This window comes from Zingiber officinale, chromosome 6A, assembly GCF_018446385.1.
Source record: "Zingiber officinale cultivar Zhangliang chromosome 6A, Zo_v1.1, whole genome shotgun sequence".
Taxonomy (NCBI): Eukaryota; Viridiplantae; Streptophyta; class Magnoliopsida; order Zingiberales; family Zingiberaceae; genus Zingiber; species Zingiber officinale.
Genome location: NC_055997.1, coordinates 81,375,943 through 81,398,111, shown reverse-complemented (window position 1 = coordinate 81,398,111; position 22,169 = coordinate 81,375,943). Strand labels below are relative to the sequence as shown.

Here is a 22,169-nt window from a genome sequence, read left to right as displayed (position 1 = left end):
GATAGGAACAAGTTAATATTTTTTTCTTAGAAAATTACAAATTCTATTATTGCAATCTTTATACTTAAAATGTTAGTTTAGTAATTTCTTTAAATTACTTCTTGTCTATTTTTTCACTAACTTGAACTTGGGTTGATGCACATCAAAAAGGGAGAGATTGTTGGTCCTCATGGTTGTTTTGATGTGATCAACCAAGTTAGGTTAGGTCCTATTTGGTTTTGATCCTTGTGTCTAAGTGTGCAGGAGCTTAGGAGCGCAGGAAGTCGAGTGGAAGACGTAGCTAGCAAGAAGGACGGCACGGGAAGAGAGCCGACAAGTTCGGTTCGTCCGAAGGACGAAAGAGCTACGGAAGAGTGCATCGGTGGACTAGAAGAACGTGCGCGACGTTTGAGGGACGAGAAGCCAGGGCGGAAGCCTGCTCGAGGAGAAGGCCGGAAATTGGATTCGGGTGAGCCCTATTTCGGTTGGCCGTAATCACCCAAGCAATCGGGACTTCGGAAGCTGAAAAGGAGAAAAAGAGAAGCTGGAGCTATTTATACCCTGCAGCATTAAGGGCGCCCTCCACATTGAGGGCGCCCTCCATGGCGTTGAGGGCACCCTCAACCCAGTCTTTGTGACCGTTGGCATACGAATAAAAATTTATCCTATTATCTCCTTGGAGGCGCCCTCAACCCCTTTGGAGGTGCCCTCAAGACTCGAGATAGGATTTCCAGGAGCTATATAAAGGTCTCTAGAGCTAGGAAATAATTATTCAACTCGGTATTCAATTTCCTAGCAACTCTTGAGCTCTTTAAGTGTGTAAAAGGCTTCTCCGCCTTCAGAGAAGGAGATTCTTAATGCACTGTTCAACCGCCTTGGATTAACAACCATCTAGGTTATAACCAAGTCAAATTGCTGAATCTCTTATTTTTTGTTTCTTTTATTTTATTTGTTATTATTTTACTGTTGCTATTTTAAGAGTTAAAAACATGAGGAGGGTATATTTTATTTTGCAGGCAATTCACCCCTCCCCTCTTGTTGGTCCTGCTGCACCAACAGTTTGAACTAAATCCAATGGATAAATGCAGAGATAACAATTATGTTGGTTCAAATCGGGATTGATTTGAAATTGATTTGGTTAAGTTATGACCTAACTAAGTTAAAGTTTAAACAATTTTGATTAATTTAAAATGAATTAGGATATTTTTGAAAAAATCAACTCTTTCTTTTTTTTCTTTCCTTTTTCTCCTTACGCACGCTACACCCTCTCCTTGTCGTACACCACCATAGTACCTTCTCTCATCCCTCTCTTTTATTTTTATTTTCCTCTTTAGCATTTTTTTTCTTCTCCTTCTCTTCTACAATAACAATAAACTAGTAGTTTTTTCCTCTCTTCTCAAGTACAAGAGTTCTCTTTTCTTTTCCTTTTTTTTTTCTCCTGCAAGCGAGAAACACAACATCTACTATTGCCCTCTTCCAACAACAAGAGTAGCCCTCGACCCTTCCATCTTTTTCCTCTTCTCATGTTTTCTAGGATTTTATTGGCACTGCAAGAATAACCCTGTTTGGCCTTGCCTTACTCTCTTTGTGTCGTTATCGAACTCATTGAAGCTAGTCAAGGTTGTTAATGAAGAAAGTAAAACTCTTCTCTTTTGCTTCTTCCTTCCTATCTTTTGTTCTATATTTTTTTTCAAAAGCAACAAACTTCCTTTTATTTTTTTCAAGTGAGCAGCCTTTTACAAACTTTTTTTTTTTTTTGCCTTTGTCCAACTACAACAACAACAAAAGGAGTAAATTATTCCTTTCTTCTTTCATGTTTTATTAATTGAAGAAGAGTTGTAAAATATAAACTTTGTTTTATTAAGTTGCTAATTAGGATGATTATTTAGATCAGAATGGATGTCTCATAGGTAGAATGCTAAATATTATGAGAAAGTGAGATTATAAATGATTCATTTATTTTGAGATATAGATAAACTTTGAGGATCAACGAATCATTGTTTCCACTAGAACCAAGGGTTAAATATTTTGTATTATATTATTTTTTTAATTTATTAAATTTACTCCCTCGAGTTAAAATACTAGCTACACCACTAGTTTGTGATGAATTGATTGTGTACTCAAATGTTATCACAAGGAAGTGAAGAAGCTAATTGCTTGGTAAAGAGATGGAAAAAGTGGGAGACAAAGTTGGATGCAATTTTATTCTTTTTGTTTTGCCCAAATAGGAGGTCACTGATTAATGGCCAAATAAAAGTCATTTACTGTCTCCGCTCGTCTGGGTCATAATGCTATCTTTTGCCATCATTATCATTCGGGCAGTTACAAATCTACTATTAACGACGGGCCATTTTGAGTCATTTATTAATGTGTCAATTACATAATTGAGCTGGTAGGAAAAATTAATTAAGTGGTACAACATTGGTCGATTTGCTTAGAAAATCTTTGCCTTGATCAGTTTGTCTTCAATGTGTGTAAGTTGTACTCACACATGAGTCACTTGAATTTAGTGTAATCCAAGGTCTAAATTTGCACCCATATAGATACAAGCATGTTCACAACATTCAATTTAAACTAGTCTTCAACGTAAGACTAAACTCTCATTGCTCATTTTCTCTCTATGTTTCCATTCACATTTCAACAGATACTTTAGATATTAAAGTGCTTGGCAGGAAGTTGTTGAGTATGAGCGAAGAGTGAACGATTCAACGAAGGAATTCTACCACTCGAGTACTAACTCAACTATACCGTGGGGGCGGAGCAAAACGATTCAAGACATTATATGGCTTGGACAGATCTAAATATTTGGAAACGTTTTGGGGGAAAAGAAAGAAAAACTGAATTATTAGCGTTTACAAATGGGCAATACCTCAATGAAGTTAAACAGGGCTCAAATGTTTCCCTGAACAAGAGGTACGAAAAATACACAACGGTTCCTCTCTATGGTTAAATCTCTCTACATCGTGATTCTTATTTAACAAACTATTCAACATCGTCATACTACTACTCGTTGTTGGTCACAACCAAGGCCAACCAACGAGGAATCTGAGCACCGGCTAGTATTATCGATGGAGGCAAGCAAAGCCATCTCCACATCTCTAGACACGCTTCTCTTGAGCAAGGAGATTACATACTCCATGAAAACTCCACTGCAAGCCAAGGTAATAGGCCCCTCTCCGGGTAATCCGAACTCCTCCGCTGAAACCTTGAGGAGCTCCTGAAAGATACAGCTCTTGAGGAATGACAACGGCACCACGAATCTTGCATCATCCATACTGTATACCACAAAATGGCCTTTGTCAGCAACCACTACGTTGTTGAAATCGCAAGAACTCGACCTACTATTTGATCTCATCAAGGGCAGCCCCTTCTTTGCCTTCTCAACAAGCCTCTTGGGACTCAACATGGCTAAAAGTTGATGTTCGAAGAAAGAGCTAGAGATGCTGAAATTAGAATGTGCTTGGAATGAACAATGGACTGGTCTAATTAAATTGTAGAACAGGGAACTCATGACCAGAGATGTATCTTTCAAGACTTTCTTGAAAGGGAACAAAACATGTGAGATTGCAATAGGAAGATATCTGACAGCTATTTGGTTTAGATTTTACTTGGACAGTTCCTTTGTGGATTGGATGATGTTTGGTGGTTAGCAGTGTGGTTCCACCTTTCTATGTGGGTGATTCAAAGACATGTAGGCTCCCATGTCTTAATTAGTCACAATAAACCCCTTGTCGAACACAATTGAAATAGATATCCTACTTGTGACCACTAGCTATAGTCTTCATATTATGCCATAACTTGTATTAAGATTTTGATAATGATTATTCTTGAGTGGTTTTCTACAAAGCACAAGGATTTAATTTGGATTATAATGTTGATGTGACAATTCCTATAGATTGAGATTTTGAGGTGAGATTATGGAAGAACAAGAACTAGTTCATGTGCTTATATGCAGAGATTGACATGAATACCAGGACTTCATGGGATAAAGGCCATTTTCTTATGCCATATAAGACAATTATAATTTCTCTAGGTGTTTGGAATATAGTTTTTAATTTACTTGAAGTAAATGGATTGGTCAAGTATACTTGTTGGAATGGCATTATAGGACTTGCTTCTGTGTATATCGCCAGTTGTATGATTACAGCCATGCCCATTTGCAAAATTGCTCATTTATGTTTGATATCAAGTTGCAAATCAGACAAGGACAGACATGAAACATGTCAACAGAAATTTTCCCCACCTTCTCCTGTTTAAGAAATTAAACACTTCACACTACCTGTTCTTCTTATCTAAACCTTTCCGTTTATAATATACCATGAAGCTTTATATCTTGACTTCAGCACATTGTTGAGCAATCCTGTCGATATATAGCGTCCTTGTAAGTACTAGGCAAAACTCCCTTCTCATATCTGCAGAAAAATCCAAGTCAATGAATGCAATGAAGCTTAGTCTAAGTAATTTTTGTTTCCACAATCAATTGTTAAAAGTAATCCTTCACCATTATAATTTTTTTTTTCAATTTTTAAGCTAGAATATCTAAATTCACAACAGAATTTGAAATTTAAAGTTATTGAATCTTATGAGACAACTGTCAATAAACTATAATCATCCAAATGAGAAAGAGTTCATCTTACCTCGACCTTAGACTAAGTTAATTCAAAGGGATGTATCGGTATTTATATAGTTGACTTGACTATTGATAATATTAAATTGGTGATTGCAGAGTGAGAGTGCCAACTGAGTGACCTGAGTGCCAACTATCGATTGGTTTAGAGCAGTGGTTGAGTTGGAGTGCTGATCGAGCTAAGTCAAAGTGGGAATCTGAACTGGGTTCTATCGAGGTCTGTGTTAGACATAATTTTCTTAAAACAAATTCGTTCTTCCGGTTGTATTTCCAAGTTAGCTTACACTACTATTTCTCATGATATAATTGCTTGATCATGATCACATCTAAGTACTAATTGTTTGTGGCGAACATAATGGGTACTCAAATGCTATCATAGGGAAGCAAAATAGAGTTGCCAAGCGAATTGCTCGGTAGAGAGGCAGAAAAAGATGGGAAACGAAGTTGGATGGAATCTTTTTTTTCTTTTTCTGCCCAAATAAGAGCTTCTTATTGTCTTCGCCCTTTTGGCTCGATCGTAATGCTAGCAGTTGGTGTCGTTACATCTCAAGTAGTTATGAATTTGTCATTAATGTCTGACTATTCGAGTTTGTTTATTACTATATCGATTAAGCAATTGACCATCTAGGAAAAATTGATTCAAGTGGTAAAATGTTGATCAATTCGCTTAGGAAATATTTAGCCCAATCAGTTTGTCTTCAATGCCAACAATTGTTTCAAGTTTTACAACCCCTTAAGTAGATTCTTTTTTGAGATGAGTAATGCCAAATTTATTAAGGATAGTGAGAGTGATAAAGTTAGAAAAATATCATTTGAGGGGAACATTGATGATCCTAATATAGTAGCATTGATGTAGCTGATAGTGAATAATTATCATTACACATATAGTTAAAGTTGTATAACCGGAATGGGTAGTTGACTATGATATTTTCATGTCCCCTCCAATACAATTGGAAGGTACGTTAGCTCAAATAGAGGTATTCCCTCCTACTGTTGAGCATGACGCCCAACCACCTTAAAATCAAGTGTCACTAAAGAGATCCACGACGTCTCATGATTATGTATATCTCCATGAGCATGAGTTTGACATAGGATTGGAAGATGATCCCACATCTTTTCGAGAAGTGAAACAATTCCCTCATTTGAAAAAATGGATTGAAGCTAACCATGAGGGAATGAGGGAAGAGATGATGTCTATGACAGACAATGATATTTGGGAACTTATCAATCACTTGAAGGTGCGAAACCTGTTGGTTGTAAATGGATATTTAAATCCAAAGATGATTCACATGGCAATGCCAAAATGTATAAGACATGCCTAGTCACCAAGAGATTCACTCAGAGAAAGGACATTGATTACAAGAAGACTTTTTCACTTATTTCGACAAAAAATTCTCTTAGGGTAACCATAACACTTGTAACTCATTATAACGTAGAATTACACCAAATGGACATTAAGACTGCATTTTTCAATGAAAATATTGAGGAAATTGTATACATATACAACCAAAGAACTTTAAGCCTAGAGATACAAAGCACCTAGTATGTAAATTAAGAAAGTTCATTTATGATTTAAAGCAGACATCTCATCAATGGAAACTAGAAGTTTGATCAAGTAATTTCTTTATATGGTTTCAAGGAGAATTCAATTGGTCAATATTTGTAAATGAAGTTCAGTGGGAATAAGTTTATTATACTTATTTTATATGTGGATGATATTTTACTAGCAAACAATGATAAGGGTCTACTACTATAAACCAAGTCCTTTCTATCAGGTGAATTTAAAATGAATGATCTTGGTATGCATCCTTTGTCTTAGACATATAGATTGTTCGTGATCGTTCAAATTTTAAAATTTATATTAATTTTTGTGTTATATTAATTTTTTAAAATTTATCAAATTTGCCCCTGGTTAAAAATCCTAGTTGTTTATAGTGAATTGTTTGTGTACTTGAATGCTATCACAAGAAGCGAAAAAGAGTCACCGAGCTAATTGCTTGGTAGAGAGATGGAAAAGATGGGAGATGAAGTTGGATGGAATTTTATTCTTCTTCTCACCAAATAGCTAAGAGCTCCTTATATAGGCTCTGGTTTACCGTAAGATTAATAGTCGAATAAAGGTCATTTACTGTCTCCATAATGCTATCTTTTGGCATCATTACCATACAGGCAGTTATGGATCCGCTATTAATACCCAACCATTCCAAGTCATTTATTAATGTGTCAGTTACACAATTGAGCAAGTAGGACAGATTAACTTAAGTGGTAAAAAAATTGGTTGATTCGCTTGCGATCAGTTTGTCTTCAACATGTTACATGAGTCATATGAATTTAATGAAATCCAAGCTCTAAATTTGCATTTTCCATCTATTTTTCCATTCACATTTCTGCAATTACTTTAGATACCAATTGCTTGGCAGAAAGTCGTTGAGCATGGATGAGGAGTAGAACGATTCAATGAAGCAACTTTGCCACTCGAGTGCAACTCGACTACACCGTGGGGGCAGAGCAGAACAATTCAAGACATTATAGGCTTGACAGATCAAAATATTTGGAAACGTTTTGGGGAAAAGAAAGAAAAACTGAATTATTAGCGTTTACAAATGGGCAATACCTCAATGAAGTTAAACAGGGCTCAAATGTTTCCCTGAACAAGAGGTACGAAAAATACAAAACGGTTCCTCTCTATGGTTAAATCTCTCTACATCGTGATTCCTATTTAACATCGTCATACTACTACTCGTTGTTGGTCACAACCAAGGCCAACCAATGAGGAGTCTGAGCACCGGCTAGTATTATCGATGGAGGCAAGCAAAGCCATCTCCACATCTCTAGACACGCTTCTCTTGAGCAAGGAGATTACATACTCCATGAAAACTCCACTGCAGGCCAAGGTGATTGGCCCCTCTCCGGGTAATCCGAACTCCTCCGCTGAAACCTTGAGGAGCTCCTGAAAGATACAGCTCTTGAGGAATGACAACGGCACCACGAATCTTGCATCATCCATACTGTATACCACAAAATGGCCTTTGTCAGCAACCATTACGTTGTTGAAATCGCAACAACTCGACCTACTATTTGATCTCATCAAGGGCAGCCCCTTCTTTGCCTTCTCAACAAGCCTCTTGGGACTCAACATGGCTAAAAGTTGATGTTCGAAGAAAGAGCTAGAGATGCTGAAACTAGTCAGGATGTTCTTCGAATGAACAAAGGGCTGATCTACTTATATTGGAGAACAGGCAACTCATGGCCAGAGATGTATCTTTCAGGACTGTCTTCAAAGGGAACAAATCATGTGAGATTGCAAGAGGAGGATATCTGACAGCTATTTGGTTTGAATATTTCTTGGACAGTTCGTTTGTGGATTGGATGATGTTTTGTGGTTAGCAGTGTGGTTCTACCTTTCAATATGGGTGATCCAAAGACATGTAGGCTCCAATGTCTTAGTCACAATAAATACCTTGTCGAACACAATTGAAATGGATATCCTACTTGTGACCTAGTAGCTATAGTCTTCAGATTATGTCATAACTTGCATTAAGATTTTGACAATGATTATTCTTTTGATATCAAGTTACACAGCAGATAAGAAAAGACATGAAACATGTCAACAGAACATTTCCCGACCTTCTCCTATTTAAGAAACAATTCACACTAGCTGTTCTTCTTATCTGAACTTTTGCCTGTTTATAATATCCTTTGAAGTTTTATATCTTGACTTCAGCACATTGTAGAGCCATTCCGTCCATGTATAGCGTCCTTGTAAATACTAGGCAAAACTCCCTCTCATATCTGCAAAATATCCATGCCAATGAATGCAATGAAGCTTAGTCGCACGTTTTGTTTTAGCAACCAATTGTTAAAAGTAATCCTTCACATTTATAAAAAAAAAAAATCAATTTTTAAGCTAGACTATCTAAATTCACAACACAACTTGAAATTTAAGATTATTATTGTATCTTAAGAGACAATTGTTAATAAACTATAAGCATCCAAATGAAACAATATCATCTTAAAGAAAAAAAAGGTCATCTTACTGGACCTTACACTAAACCAATTCAAAAGGATGTATCAATATTCATATAGCTGATTTGACTATTAATAATATTAAATTGATGACTACGGAGAGACTGGACTGCCGACTATCGAGTGGTTGAGAGTTAAGGCCAATTGACTAAGCTGTATCCGATTCGAATGGGTTTCTAGTCCCGTGTTAGATATAGTTTTCTTAAAATAAATTCGTCCCTCTAGTAGTACTTCTAGGTTACATTGAATGACTATTTCTCATGATATAATAGTTTGATCACGATCCCAATTAATCACTGATTGTTTGTGACGAACTTAATGTACACCTGAATGTTATCATATGGAAGTGAAAAAAAGTCGCCAAACGGATTGTTTGGCAAGAGGTGGAAAAGAATTTATCTTCTTCCGCCCACATAATATCTCCTTATACTAGCTTTGATTCACAATCTGAATAATGGCTAAATAAAGGTCATGTGCGCCCATCTGGATTGTAATGCCATTAGTTGGTGTCATTACTTCTCAAGCGGTCGTTAACGTTGTTTATTAATCCGTCAATTACACAATTGAGCACTTAAGAAAATTAACGCAATAATAGCCGATTTGCTTGGGAAATCTATGCCGTCTAATTTGTCTTCAACTTGTGCAAGTCACATTCGCACATGAGTAATCTGAATTTAGTTCAATCCAGGTCATGAATTTATACTCAAAGCTATCTGTCGGACAAATCTATCAAAAACCCATCATCTAACAGGGGAGGTAGGGTCGACTTTCCATCCCAACGGGCTTGGAAATCCCCAACTTAGCCTACTCAGGTGGGTTGTGTGTTAAGACCAACCCCCAAAATTTTTTAAAAAAGCCTTATAATTAATTGAATTTAATCCTTTCATAATAAATATTTCTAAAAAAACCCTCAATAAACTTATTTCACACTCATACATATTTACCAAAGGAATTGACACACAAAAAAAATTGTAACTTTCACTATAAAATTATCAGTATACCATCATAATTCATAATCCAATTTTGAAAAAAAAATTCTTCTCAGACCGCCCAGCTCTACTCAACCCACGTGGGCTAGCTCGTTTAGGTCTGTTTTTAAATGGGTATTGATAAAATTTCAATCTAATTCAATTAAATTATTTGGCAAAGTAGGTCAACTTGACGAATCCAACGTAAATTGATGACTCTATTTTCATCTTTGCGCGGACACAATCATGCTCACAACATTCAAGTTAAACTATTCTTCAAGTCACAAAACTCCGATCGTTGGACTAAATTTTGGTACATTTTATCTATTTTTCCATTCACATTTCAACAACTATTTTAGATACTTAAGTGCTTAGTAGGAAGCAACTGTCCCCATGGGTTGGGCACAATTGGTAACTATACGTCATTCCGCTTGGGTAAAATGTCCCTCATAATTTATCTGTCTATATTTTGCTATGAGACCGAAGATACTAGACCACAATTGGGATGAACGATATTACCTTTTGCTCCCATTAGTAGGAAGTTACCATTGAGTATTGAAATTATATGGTTTGCACAGATCTAAATATTTGGAAACGTTTTGGGTAAAAAGAAAGAAAAATTGAATTATTAGCGTTTACAAATTGGTAATGCTGCAATGAAGTTAAATAGGGATCAAATGTTTCCCTGAAGAAGAGATATGAAAAACACATATCGATTTCGCTCTTTGGTTAAATCTTTGTACATAGTAATTCTAATTTTGCAAACTATCATCATCGTCATCCTACCACTAGTCACAATCAAGGCCAATCAACGAGGCCTCTGAACACCGGCTCACATCGATGGCGGCAAGGAAAGCCATCTCCACATCTCTAGACACGCTTCTCTTGAGCAAGGAGACTACTTACTCCATGAAAACTCCACTGCAGGCCAAGGTGATTGGCCCCTCTCCGGGTAATCTGAACTTCTCAGCTGAAACCTTGAGGAGCTCTTGAGAAATGATAATGGCACACTGAATCTTGCATCATCCATACTGTACACCACCAAATGGCCTTTGTCAGCAACCATTATGTTGTTGAAATCACAAGAACTCGACCAACTATTTGCTCTTAATTATCAAGGGAAGCCCCTTCTTTGCCTCTCAACAAGTCTCTTGGGACTCAACATGGCTAAAAATTGATGTTGGAAGAAAGAGCTAGACATGCTGAAACTAGTTAGGATGTGTTTCGAATGAACAAACATAACAAGAAAAAGGCTGAAAGACAACCTTTTTTATGCGTTTATCTGTGGTTAAAAAATCGTTGTTAAAATCATTATTGTTAAAAGTTCACTTAAAAACAATGCATAAAAGGCGCTGTTATTTTTTTGTAAATACAATACTTTTACAACGCTTAAAAAGTATTATCATTTTTTTTTGCAAAAGATAAAAATTATTATTTTTTCTATCTATAAAATTATTGTCTATTATATTTACACTATGAATTAGTTAATTACAATTACTTCTTTTTTAATTTCATCAATCTCAGTATGATGAAATTAAAAAAGAAGTAAATGAAGCGAATTTGTCTAATTTTATTTGGGTGTCTAAGAATTGTGTGCATTGTGATATAAAATTTTGGGTTATTTTTAGAGATTTATGGATACACTTTTTTAATGAAGTTGGTCAAATGTATCTTTTGCGAATACAATTTTGGGTTGTATTTGGTAGATATTTGTGGTATATTTGTTTAATTTTGATGGTGAAATTTCTTTTATTCAATTAAAATTATGTTGTAGTAAAATATGATCAATTAAAATTGTGTTGTAGTAAAATTTTTATTGTAGTACAATTTTTATTGCAATAAAATATGTTCTATTATGTTTACACTATGAAGAAGTAATACAACAACAAAAAAAAAAAAAAAATTTTGATCAAACCAAATTGTGTAGAAGTAAAAGCGAACATTTACTCCGCCACAATAAAAAACTATGAAGTTATATAAATATCTTACTTTGCCAATCAATATAACCAGTGAATTCATATATGATCAACTACTTTAATTTGGTACTTTTACGGAACCGATGAAGTAACAAAACCTTTTTACTTTGAAATCGGTCAAATTTTTAGGTGGTTACTGACCGAACAAAGAATTCAGTATTTTTATGGCGAAGCAATAAATTAATCCTTTTACTTCAAACTCCTATACTTTGTCAATTATCTATTTATTATTTCGTTGAATATACGAAGTCTATCAACCAAATTCACATAGTGACATGTATTACATATTTATATCTATGTTATTTGATAAATATTCTTAATGATCATCAGTGTCTCCTCAAGTTTATCATTTATAAACAGCCATATTCGGTTGACCTCACCCAAAATACTATAATCAAAGGCTAAAGTGTTTGGCAGGAAGCTACAGTTGTGTATTGACAAGGAGCAAAACGATTCAAGACAATATATGGCTTAGCTTGCACTTATTTTAATGTTTAGAAACGTGTTTTGGGAAAAAGGATAAATGAATTTAAACAGGGATCAAAGGTTTCCCTGAACAATTATGAGCATTTACAAATGGACAATACCTCAATGAAGTTAAATAGGAATCAAAGGTTTCCCTGAACACAAGAGTTATGAAACACACATAACGGTTCCTCTCTATGGTTAAATCACTCTACATAGTGATTCCTATTTAACAAACTATTCGACATCGTCATACTACTATTCATTGTTGGTCACAACCAAGGCCAACCAACGAGGAATCCGAGCACCGGCTTGAATCGATGGAGGCAAGCAAAGCCAACTCCACATCTCTAGACACGCTTCTCTTGAGCAAGGAGACTACGTACTCCATGAAAACTCCACTGCAGGCCAAGGTGATTGGCCCCTCTCCGGGCAATCCAAACTCCTCGGCTGAAACCTTTAGGAGCTCCTGAACGATACAACTCTTGAGGAATGACAACGGCACCACGAATCTTGCATCGTCCATACTGTACACAACAAAATGGCCTTTGTCAGCAGCCACTATGTTGTTGAAATCACAAGTACTGGACCGGCTATTTGATCTCATCAAGGGCAGACCCTTCTTTGCCTTCTCGACAAGCCTCTTGGGACTCAACATGGCTAAAAGTTGACTTGAAGAAAGAGCTAGAGATGCTGAAACTCGTTAATCAGGATGTGCTTGGAATGAACAAAGAACTGGTCTACTTAAATTGGAGAACAGGCAACTCAGGGCCAGAGGTGTATCTACCAGGACTGTCTTCAAAGGGAACAAACCATGTGAGATTGCAAGAGGGAGGATATCTGACAGCTATTTCGTTTAGATTTTGCTTGGACGGTTCCTTTGTGGATTGGATGATGTTTTGTGGTTAGCTGTGTGGTTCTACCTTTCTATGTGTGCCTGATCCAAAGACATGTAGGCTCCATTGCCTTAGTCACAATAAACCCCTTGTCGAACTCAATCGGAATGGATATCCTACTTGTGACCACGAGCTATTGTCTTCAGAAATGATTTCAGATTGTCATAACTTGCATTAAGATTTTGATAATGATTATTCTGAGTGGCTTTCTAACAAAGCACATGGTTTTAATTTGCATTGACCAGACATATTGTGAGGAATAATCTAATAAAATAGCGATCGAATCAGGGTAAGCTGTTGGGATTTTAATGATCAAGACAAGTGAATGACTATTCTCGAGGGATCAACTATGTGAGAAAGAAGTGGGGCCGCTTTGAAGAAAATTGGAGACACAATTCTTAGAGTTTCTCATAAAACCAGGCATGTTCATGACTAAGAACGAACGCACTTATGAGAACTGAGTTGTATTAGGAAAAATCTTGGGTGAGATTTGTTAATGCTTACACAGACGGCAAAACAGTTCAAGGGCAACATGTCTACTGTTTGCTAGTATGCAAACAGCTTTTCACAAGGGAAGATTCAATTCAAAGGGTAAAATCTATCTATCTTATACTTGACTTAACTGCTGAATGTTATCACATACCATGTATTACATTCATGTGGGGGATTGTTGGAAATGTGAATTAAATAAAGAGGTGGAGACGAAGATACTCTATTGTGCATGGGTTATTAGTCTCACATTAGAAGTCTCTTGGATTTATTGTTGGTTTAAATTATGGCACATGCATTGATGTTGTAAACATATGCATGGGTAGAGACTCTCTCACACATGGGTGTGTAGGGGTGGGGGTAAATCCATGTCCCGGATTGTACTGAACCAAGGTTGACTAGTGTGTGAGCACGACTTGCACATGTCGAATGCCAAACCGGTGAAGGCAAGATTTGCCCAAGCGAATAAACTAACGTTTTGCCACCGAATCTCTTTTTGCTACACCCTGAAGAGGGTAACGAAAGCATTAATATGAAATTAATGGTGATTCCATAATGTCTCGACATTAATGGTGACATTAAACTCACTAATGGTGACTTCGTAACGTCTCAACATTAATGATGATATTCAATCCATTAATAATGATTCCATAACGTCTCGACATTAATGAAGACATTAAATCCATTAATGGTGACATTAAATCTACCATTAAATGACCATAATTTGGTCATTCATTGCAGGCAAGGTGACAACTCCTATATAAGGAGGTCGGATCTTGAACAAAGGATAGAGAATAGCGGAAGATAAGCGAAAGAGAAAGCGAGAGGAAGAGCAAGAAGCGAATCTTTGTGCATCCATGTTCTCCCACAAAACTCTCTCATCCGTGCATTCGTTCGGCTGAACTACTCGTTATAGCACTCGGGTGCATTCTCAGTTCACCATAAACAACCAGTGCTTGGTTGCGTTCGTGGTTTTGCCATTATATCCTGGAAACAGATGACCAGAGAGAACTTCGAAGCACAACCGGAGGTGGGATGAATTTGTTTCAAAGAAACTGCGTTGAACGCAGACCTCAGTATCTTAGTTAGTGAATTCTCTTCCCAATTCGACGATCGACTCCCGATTCTGCTACGCACCGCATCAACTCCGCAACTCGGACCACCGAAAGCTTGGCAGAACCAACCCCGCTAGCAGCCTAAGTTTATCCACTCAGACCATCTCAACAAATAAGTTAGAATTGATTTTATGTAATTTCAATTCAGTATTTTCCCCTAATATCTTTGGCAATAGATTGTCCAACAATCAGTACAATCTGGGCCCTGGATTTGCACCCACACCTACGCACTCACGCGTGAGAGAGTCTCTCCTCGTGCATATGTTTACAACATCAATGCATGCGCCATAATTTAAACCAACAATAAAGCCAAAAGACTTCTAATGTGAGACTAACAACCCATATACAATATAGTCTCTTCGTCTCTATCTTTTTATTCTATTCATATTTCTAACACAAAGTGGATAAAATTGAAGTCCAAGGAGAATGACAGTTTCATCGGTGGTCACTTAGGAGAGGAGTCAGCCGGTGATGATGATGTGTAAGTAGAATGGGAAGGACGACGGTTAGCGGTTGAACTGAATATTTATCCAAAGATGTAATTGATGGCTAATAGGTGTGTGTGTGTGAGTGTAATTATATGTTTTTTTTGGGAGCATTTCTTAAACTCGTATGAGTTTTGGAGTATCTCTTTTATCATGGTTCACCAATAATACAAGTATAATTAAAAAAAAAATTGTCTCGGCAGGATGCCTAGTTAGTTAGAGGATGACAAATTTACTATAATAAGACATAGATCAAATCTTGAATTCATTTTATTTTATTTTTTGCCTTTCCTAGGGCCCTTAGGTGGCTGCTTGCTTGGCCTCATAGAAGGTCCGGATATGGATATAAAGCTTCAAAGGATATTATAAACAAGTAAAAGTTCAGATAATTAGAACAGGTAGTGTAAAGTGTTTCTTAAGCAGAAGGTCGGGAAATGTTCCGGGGACATGTTTCATGTCTTTTCTTATCTGTTTTGTAACTTGATATCAAAAGAATAATCATTATCAAAACTTAATGCAAGTTATGACATAATCTGAAATCATTTCTGAAGAGTATAGCTAGTGGTCGCAAGTAGGATATCCATTTCAATTGTGTTCGACAAGGGGTTTATTGTGACTAGGACATTGGAGCCTACATGTCTTTGAATCACCCACATAGAAAGGTAGAACCACACTGCTAACCACCAAACATCATCCAATCCACAAAGGAACTGTCCAAGTAAAATCTAAACCAAATAGCTGTCAGATATCCTCCCTCTTGCAATCTCACATGGTTTGTTTCCTTTGAAGACAGTCCTGAATGATACATCTCTGGCCATGAGTTGCCTGTTCTCCAATTTAAGTAGACCAGTTCTTTGTTCCTTCCAAGCACATCCTGATTAACGAGTTTCAGCATCTCTAGCTCTTTCTTCAAGCATCAACTTTTAGCCATGTTGAGTCCCAAGAGGCTTGTTGAGAAGGCAAAGAAGGGTCTCCCCTTGATGAGATCAAATAGTCGATCGAGTTCTTGCGATTTCAACAACATATTGGTCGCTGACAAAGGCCATTTTGTGGTGTACACTATGGACGATGCAAGATTCGTTGTGCCATTGTCATTTCTCAAGAGCTGTATTTTTCAAGAGCTCCTCAAGGTTTCAGCGGAGGAGTTCGGATTACCCGGAGAGGGGCCAATCACCCTGGCCTGCAGTGGAGTTTTCCTGGAGTATGTAGTCTCCTTGCTCAAGAGAAGCTTGTCTAGAGATGTGGAGTTGGCTTTGCTTGTCTCTATCGATGCAAACCGGTGCTCCGATTCCTCGTTGGTTGGCCTTGGTTGTGACCAACAACGAGTAGTAGTATGACAAAGTTGAATAGTTTATTAAATAGAAATCACTATGTAGAGAGATTTAACCATAGAGAGGAACCGTTGTGCGTTTTTGTACCTCTTGTTCAGGGAAAAATTTGAGGCCTGTTTAACTTCATTGAGGTATTGTCCATATGTAAACGGTAATAATTCAGTTTTTCTTTCTTTTTCCTCAAAACGTTTCCAAATATTTTGATCAGTCCAAGCCATATAATGTCATAAATTGTTCTGCTCTGCCCCACACTATAGTCGAGTTAGTACTCAAGTGGTAGAGTTGTTTCATTGAATTGTTTTGCTCCTCGTCCATACTTAACAGCTTCCTGCCAAGCACTAGTCTTACACTGAACACTAGTTTAAATTGAATGTTATGAACATGCTTGTACCCACATGGGATCAAATTTACAGCCGGGGTTGCCCTAAATTTAGGTGACTCATGTGCGTGTACGACTTGCACATGCTAAAGATAAATTAATCAGGGCAAAGATTTCCTAAGTGAATCGACCAGTAATTTTCCACTTGAGCCTACATGTTCAATTGGGTAACTAATACATTAATAAATGACTCGAAATGGTCGGACATTAATGGCAGATCCGTAACCGCTCAAATGGCAACGATGACAAAAGATAGATTATGACCTAGACAGATCGAGAAAGTAAATGACTTTTATTCGGTCATTAATTTAATTAAAAATCAGAACCTATATAAGCAGCTCCTATTTAGGTAGAAGATTACAAAAATAAAATTTCATCTAACTTCTTCTCCCACCTGTTCCATCTCTCTACTAAGCAATTAGCTCGTTGACTCTTTTTTGCTTCCCTGTGATAGCATTTGAGTACATAATCAATTCACCATAAACAATAAGTGCTTAGTCGAACTGGTCAATTCATCCCAAACAACTAATGCTTGGTCGAACTATTATATCATAAGAAATAGTCACTCAATGTAACCTTAAAGTACTATCGGAATGGATGAATTTGTTTCAAAAAAAAAATTAGATCTAAAATAGGCATTGACAAAACTCAACTTAGATTCTCACACAGACTTGACTCGGTACTCAACCTCATCTCTCAACCACTCAACAGTTAATACTTAGGTCACTCAGTTAACACTCAAGTCACTGAATACTTAGATCACTCAGTCGACATTCGAGTCACTCGATAATCATAATTATTAATAGTCAAATCAGTTATATGAATACCGACGGATACACACTTTTGAATTGACTTAGTGTGAGGTCGAGGTAAAGTGTTTTTTTTTTCCTTTAAGATGATATTGTCTCATTTGGATGCTTATAGTTTATTAACAATGGTCTCGTAAGATACAATAACCCTAAATTCCAAGTTTTGTTGCAAATTTAGATATTCTAGCTTAAAAATTGGATTTGTTTTTTTATATAAAGGCGAAGGATTACTTTGAACAATTGATTGCGAAAACAAAAAGTACTTAGACTAAGCTTCCTTGCATTCATTGACTTGGATTTTTCTGCAAATATAAGAAGGGAGTTTTGCCAAGCACTTACAAGGACGTTATACATGGACAGGATGGCTCTACAATGTAAAATATAAAGTTCAAAGGATATTTGATGTTGGACGATAGAATAGTGATTATCCTACAAATCATATTGATTTTGTTAGTTTGAAAACAATCTTCTAAAATCTATTGATTTAGAAGAATACCAAGACATAGGTAAAAAGAAATAAATGGCACAACCGAAAATATTATTTATTCAAAATCTTCCTCTAACATTAACTAGACATTGTTTAAATAAATAAGTAACCCTAAGATCAAGAAAAAAATTCAAACAAAAGGAAAAAAATCCTACTGACTATAAAGCTTAAAAACTCTAAACAGACTCAAGATAAGAAAATACAAAAGAAGAAAATAACTTTAAAAAAGACAATATTCAAATCCTCCTGTAAAAGACAATATTCAAATCCTCCTGTATTAGTTGCCTCCTGTTGAAAAAAATTTGTACTTGAGTTGAGTTTAGAGAAGTATTAGATGGTAACCCAGTAGGAAACATCCTCTGACATTAAATTAGCAAAAAGCAAAATCTACCAATAGTTGCTGAACTTTCACCTCCTTATCAAAATCGATTGAATCTATATAATCTTCATAAAGGTGTGCAAGAACTTCACAATCAGTTCCAGTCCAGAATTGTTGAGATTCAAGGTTAGATCTTAATTTCTCATGGTTCTAAATTTCTCCATTGACTGTTATAGCAATTGACTTGTCTTCATTGTACAGTGCTTGATCTTTGGATGCAGGTGTAGAAACCAAAATGGCCAAACATTGGTGTGCAATGTAGAAATTCTTAAAACAATACAAATTGTTAGTACCCCAAGATAGTTTTGATGTGATCAACCAAATCAAGTTAGGTCCTATTGATTTTTAACCCTGTGTCTAAGTGTGCAGGAACTTAAGAGCATAGGAAGTCGAGCGAAAGACACAGCTAGCGAGAAGGATGGCATGGGAGAAAGTCGACAAGCTCGGTGCATCTGAGGGACGAGATGATGCGGAACAGTGTGCAGGTGGACGAGAAGGAGACGCGCAACGTTTCTGAGGGACAAGAAGCTGGAACGGAAGATTGCTCGAAGGTTAGAAGTTGAGTTCGGGTGAGCCCTATTTCGGATGGCTGAGATCACCTAAGAGAGCGAAGTTGGAGCGGAAGACTCGAACCAAGGCGAGCGGAACCAGAACGGAAGATCGGGACCGAAAGTCAATAGGATGTTGACTTTCTTGGTCCGGGCGCCCGACCCAAATCCGGGTGCCCGGACTCGCCAGACTCCCGGTACCTGAAACCAGGGTGCTCGGACCAGGATTTTTATCCAAAACGCGTCAAACGCGATCCATTGCGACGGGGATAAAGTTTATCCCTCTCCAGGCCCCTAGAACCCTTCTAGGTGCCCCGACCAGGGCTATAAATATTGCCCTGGTGCCATAAGCTAAAGACAAGACTTGTAATTGAATCCTCTTGAGTTCTATTCTATAATTGAGTGTATTAACTACTATAAAGAGGCTTTTCCGCCTGAAGGATAGATTAGTGCACTTTCAACTTCCTTGGATTAACAATCTCCCTAGTTGTAACCAAGTAAATCCCTTGTGCCTCTTCTTTTAATCTCTTATTTTTATTTATGCAAGTGCTCTTTTTAATTAATCTATAAAAATTCGAGGAAGGTTCGGTTTTTGATTACAAGGCTATTCACCCCCTCTAGCCGGCCGCCCAAGGATCCTTCAATTGATATCAGAGCGAGGTTCGCTTCAGGAGAACTAATCGTCAAACGAAGCACACGAGATAGCCGAACTGAGCATCTAGCCACCGAAGTTCGAGGGGGAGTTCGTGAGCTGGAAGAAAAAGATGGATGTATTCTTTAAAACTGATTTCGATTTGCTTTTAATAATGAAATTTGATTTCGTAGCACCTGAGGGCAAAGAAGAATACCAATGGATGAAGAAGGAGTAGGCCAATTTCATGGCAAACGATAAAGAAGAGTTCCATCTGCTGAGTTTCTTACCGTCACAAGAAGTCAACTAGATCAGAGCCTACGAATCTGCCAAGGAGCTCTGGGAGAAATTTCTGGAACTATATGAAGGAACCTCAAAGGCAAAACTCGAGAGGCAGGATCTGCTCAGAAACTATATTAGCAACATCAAACTAGAAGAAAGTGAAACTGTTGCACACCTTCACTCAAAAATCAAGGAGCTCATCATTGGACTCACAAATCTCTGAGAAAAGGTAAACAACCGAGATTTGCTAAAGTACGCACTTAACACATTCCCTAGAAATACTGAATGGGCATCATTAGTAGATGCTTATTATATATCTAAGGATCTAGAATTAACTACTTTAGAAGAATTGTTTTTAACTTTTGAAGTTCACGAAATGAGATGTCCAGATCTGAAGAAGGAGCCAAAGCACAACATTGCCTTAAAGGCAAAAATGGATGAACGAGACACTGAATCTTCTCTCAACAATGATGAAACAACGCTCGTGGTAAGAAAATTTTAAAAATTATTTAAATCTAATAGATTTAATCAAGTGTAGGATAAAAGAAGAAAAAGAAAAATAAGGTGCTACCACTGCGATGAAGACAGACATGTGAAAGATAGCTGCCCTAAATTAAAAAGTAAAGACAAGAACAAGGAAAAGAACAAGAAGCCAGCTTAGCCCAAGTATAATCTAAAGGCGATGTGGGACGAAACGTCGTCTGAATCGGAGATCAAAACCCTCATCGGACTTGAGCTAGTGGCAAGTCACCAAGAAGACGGAGACGAAGCTAGCTCGTCTAAAATGAGCATCGAGAGCATCGATGAAGGGGGAGCGACATCTGAAGAAAGTAGCACCTCAGGGGGAGATTTTGATCACGGGATCGACAAGGTAAGTCAGGTACGGTTTATTCCTCTTGACAAATTATTTTAGTTCGTAAAACTGTTATCGAAAAGTTGTTGTAAGTTAGAAAAAGAAAATAAGGAACTAAAATCAAACTTAGCTAAATCTTATCGATTAGAAGATTTTGATAAAATGAAGTTGGAAAATGATAAATTAAAAATAGAAATAGAAAATTTGAAAAATTGTGCATGCTCACATATTACAAGATATAATAGTTTAAATTAGCACTTTAGATATCACAAGGACTAAATTAGAAAATTATCAAAGAAGTATATACTTAAGAAATTTTTAATTAACCAGTAGTAAGGAACCTATATTGGGTTTCAAAATCATATTTAGATTAAATTTTAAAATTCAGGCTTTCAGAGAGAAAATTAAATGTTTAATTTCTTTAAGAGGTTTTGTCTAGAAAGTGGTTGTTGTTTCAATAATCAAGAAGGTCTAGTTCCTCGGCACAGCCTAGAAGCCAATTAATGAAATGAATGTTTAATTGACTAATTGTTAAGCATTTAAATTAACTAATGCTTTCAATGTTTGCCAAAAATTCTATCAGAAATTATTTAGAATTTTTTTTCATTTCATCACTTATATTTTTTTTATAGTTAGAAAATTTTTTCAAAGTGTTTTCTTTTGACTCAAATTTTTGAGCTTACACTTTAATATTTTTCTGAATTTTTTCCCTTAGGCTTTAAATTTTCAAAAGTCATTTTAATAGTACCCCATTTTTAATGTGATTAAAAGGAGAGTAGTAGTAAAGATTAAGTCTAGGGGAAGGGTAGCATAATAATTTTAAATTTTGGACTTACATTTAGTACTTGTAATTTTTTTTGCAAAAATTATAATTGCTATTTGTTTATGGTTTACCCTAACTTAACTTGGGGTTTATTACATCAAAAAGAAAGAGATTGTTAGTACCCAAGGTAGTTTTGATGTGATCAACTAAGTTAGGTTAGGTCATGTTGATTTTTAACCCGGTGTCTAAGTGTGCAGGAACTTAAGAGCATAGGAAGTCGAGTGAAAGATTCAGTTAGCAAGAAGGATAGAACGGGGAAAGTCGACGAGCTCAGTGCGTCCGAGGGACGAGGTGCTGCAGAAGAGTATGCGGATGGACGAGTAGGAGGCGCGCGACATTTTCGAGGGACGAGAAGCCGAAGCGGAATATTGCTCGAAGGTCGGAAGTTAGGTTTGGGTGAGCCCTATTCCGGATGGCCAAGATTATTCAAGCAAGCGGAGCCGGAGCCGGAGCGGAAGACCCGGACCAAGGCGAGCGGAACCAGACCGAAAGATCGGGACCGAAAGTCATGGGATGTTGACTTTCTTGGACCAAGCGCACGGACCTAGTCCGGGCGCCCAAACTCATCGGACTCCCGGCGCCCGGAACCCTTCTAGGTGCTTAGACCAGGATTTTTATCCG

General features: G+C 37.0%; 4 protein-coding genes across 4 annotated transcripts; 1 reads left to right on the top strand and 3 right to left on the bottom strand.

Moving 5' to 3' along the window:
- Nucleotides 1-2,806: 2,806 nt before the first annotated feature.
- Nucleotides 2,807-3,444, bottom strand: LOC121994125 (auxin-responsive protein SAUR64-like). The gene has a single exon (XM_042548277.1). The coding sequence runs from the start codon at nt 3,383-3,385 to the stop codon at nt 2,975-2,977; it is 411 nt and encodes a 136-aa protein (XP_042404211.1). The 5' UTR covers nt 3,386-3,444; the 3' UTR covers nt 2,807-2,974.
- Nucleotides 3,445-7,178: 3,734 nt separating this feature from the next.
- Nucleotides 7,179-7,822, bottom strand: LOC121994124 (auxin-responsive protein SAUR61-like). The gene has a single exon (XM_042548276.1). It carries the CDS (start codon nt 7,743-7,745, stop codon nt 7,335-7,337), a length of 411 nt encoding a protein of 136 aa, XP_042404210.1. The 5' UTR covers nt 7,746-7,822; the 3' UTR covers nt 7,179-7,334.
- Nucleotides 7,823-12,303: 4,481 nt separating this feature from the next.
- LOC121994981 (auxin-responsive protein SAUR61-like) lies at nt 12,304-12,699 on the bottom strand. Its single transcript, XM_042548848.1, has one exon. It carries the CDS (start codon nt 12,697-12,699, stop codon nt 12,304-12,306), a length of 396 nt encoding a protein of 131 aa, XP_042404782.1.
- A 3,256-nt stretch (nt 12,700-15,955) lies between these two features.
- LOC121994980 (auxin-responsive protein SAUR64-like) lies at nt 15,956-16,363 on the top strand. Its single transcript, XM_042548847.1, has one exon. The coding sequence runs from the start codon at nt 15,956-15,958 to the stop codon at nt 16,361-16,363; it is 408 nt and encodes a 135-aa protein (XP_042404781.1).
- The last annotated feature ends 5,806 nt before the right edge of the window (nt 16,364-22,169 follow it).

Bases quoted from the DNA above. Each gene is read 5' to 3' on its own strand.
- LOC121994125 (XM_042548277.1), bottom strand. From the start codon at position 3,385: ATGTTGAGTCCCAAGAGGCTTGTTGAGAAGGCAAAGAAGGGGCTGCCC.
- LOC121994981 (XM_042548848.1), bottom strand. From the start codon at position 12,699: ATGTTGAGTCCCAAGAGGCTTGTCGAGAAGGCAAAGAAGGGTCTGCCC.
- LOC121994124 (XM_042548276.1), bottom strand. From the start codon at position 7,745: ATGTTGAGTCCCAAGAGGCTTGTTGAGAAGGCAAAGAAGGGGCTGCCC.
- LOC121994980 (XM_042548847.1), top strand. From the start codon at position 15,956: ATGTTGAGTCCCAAGAGGCTTGTTGAGAAGGCAAAGAAGGGTCTCCCC.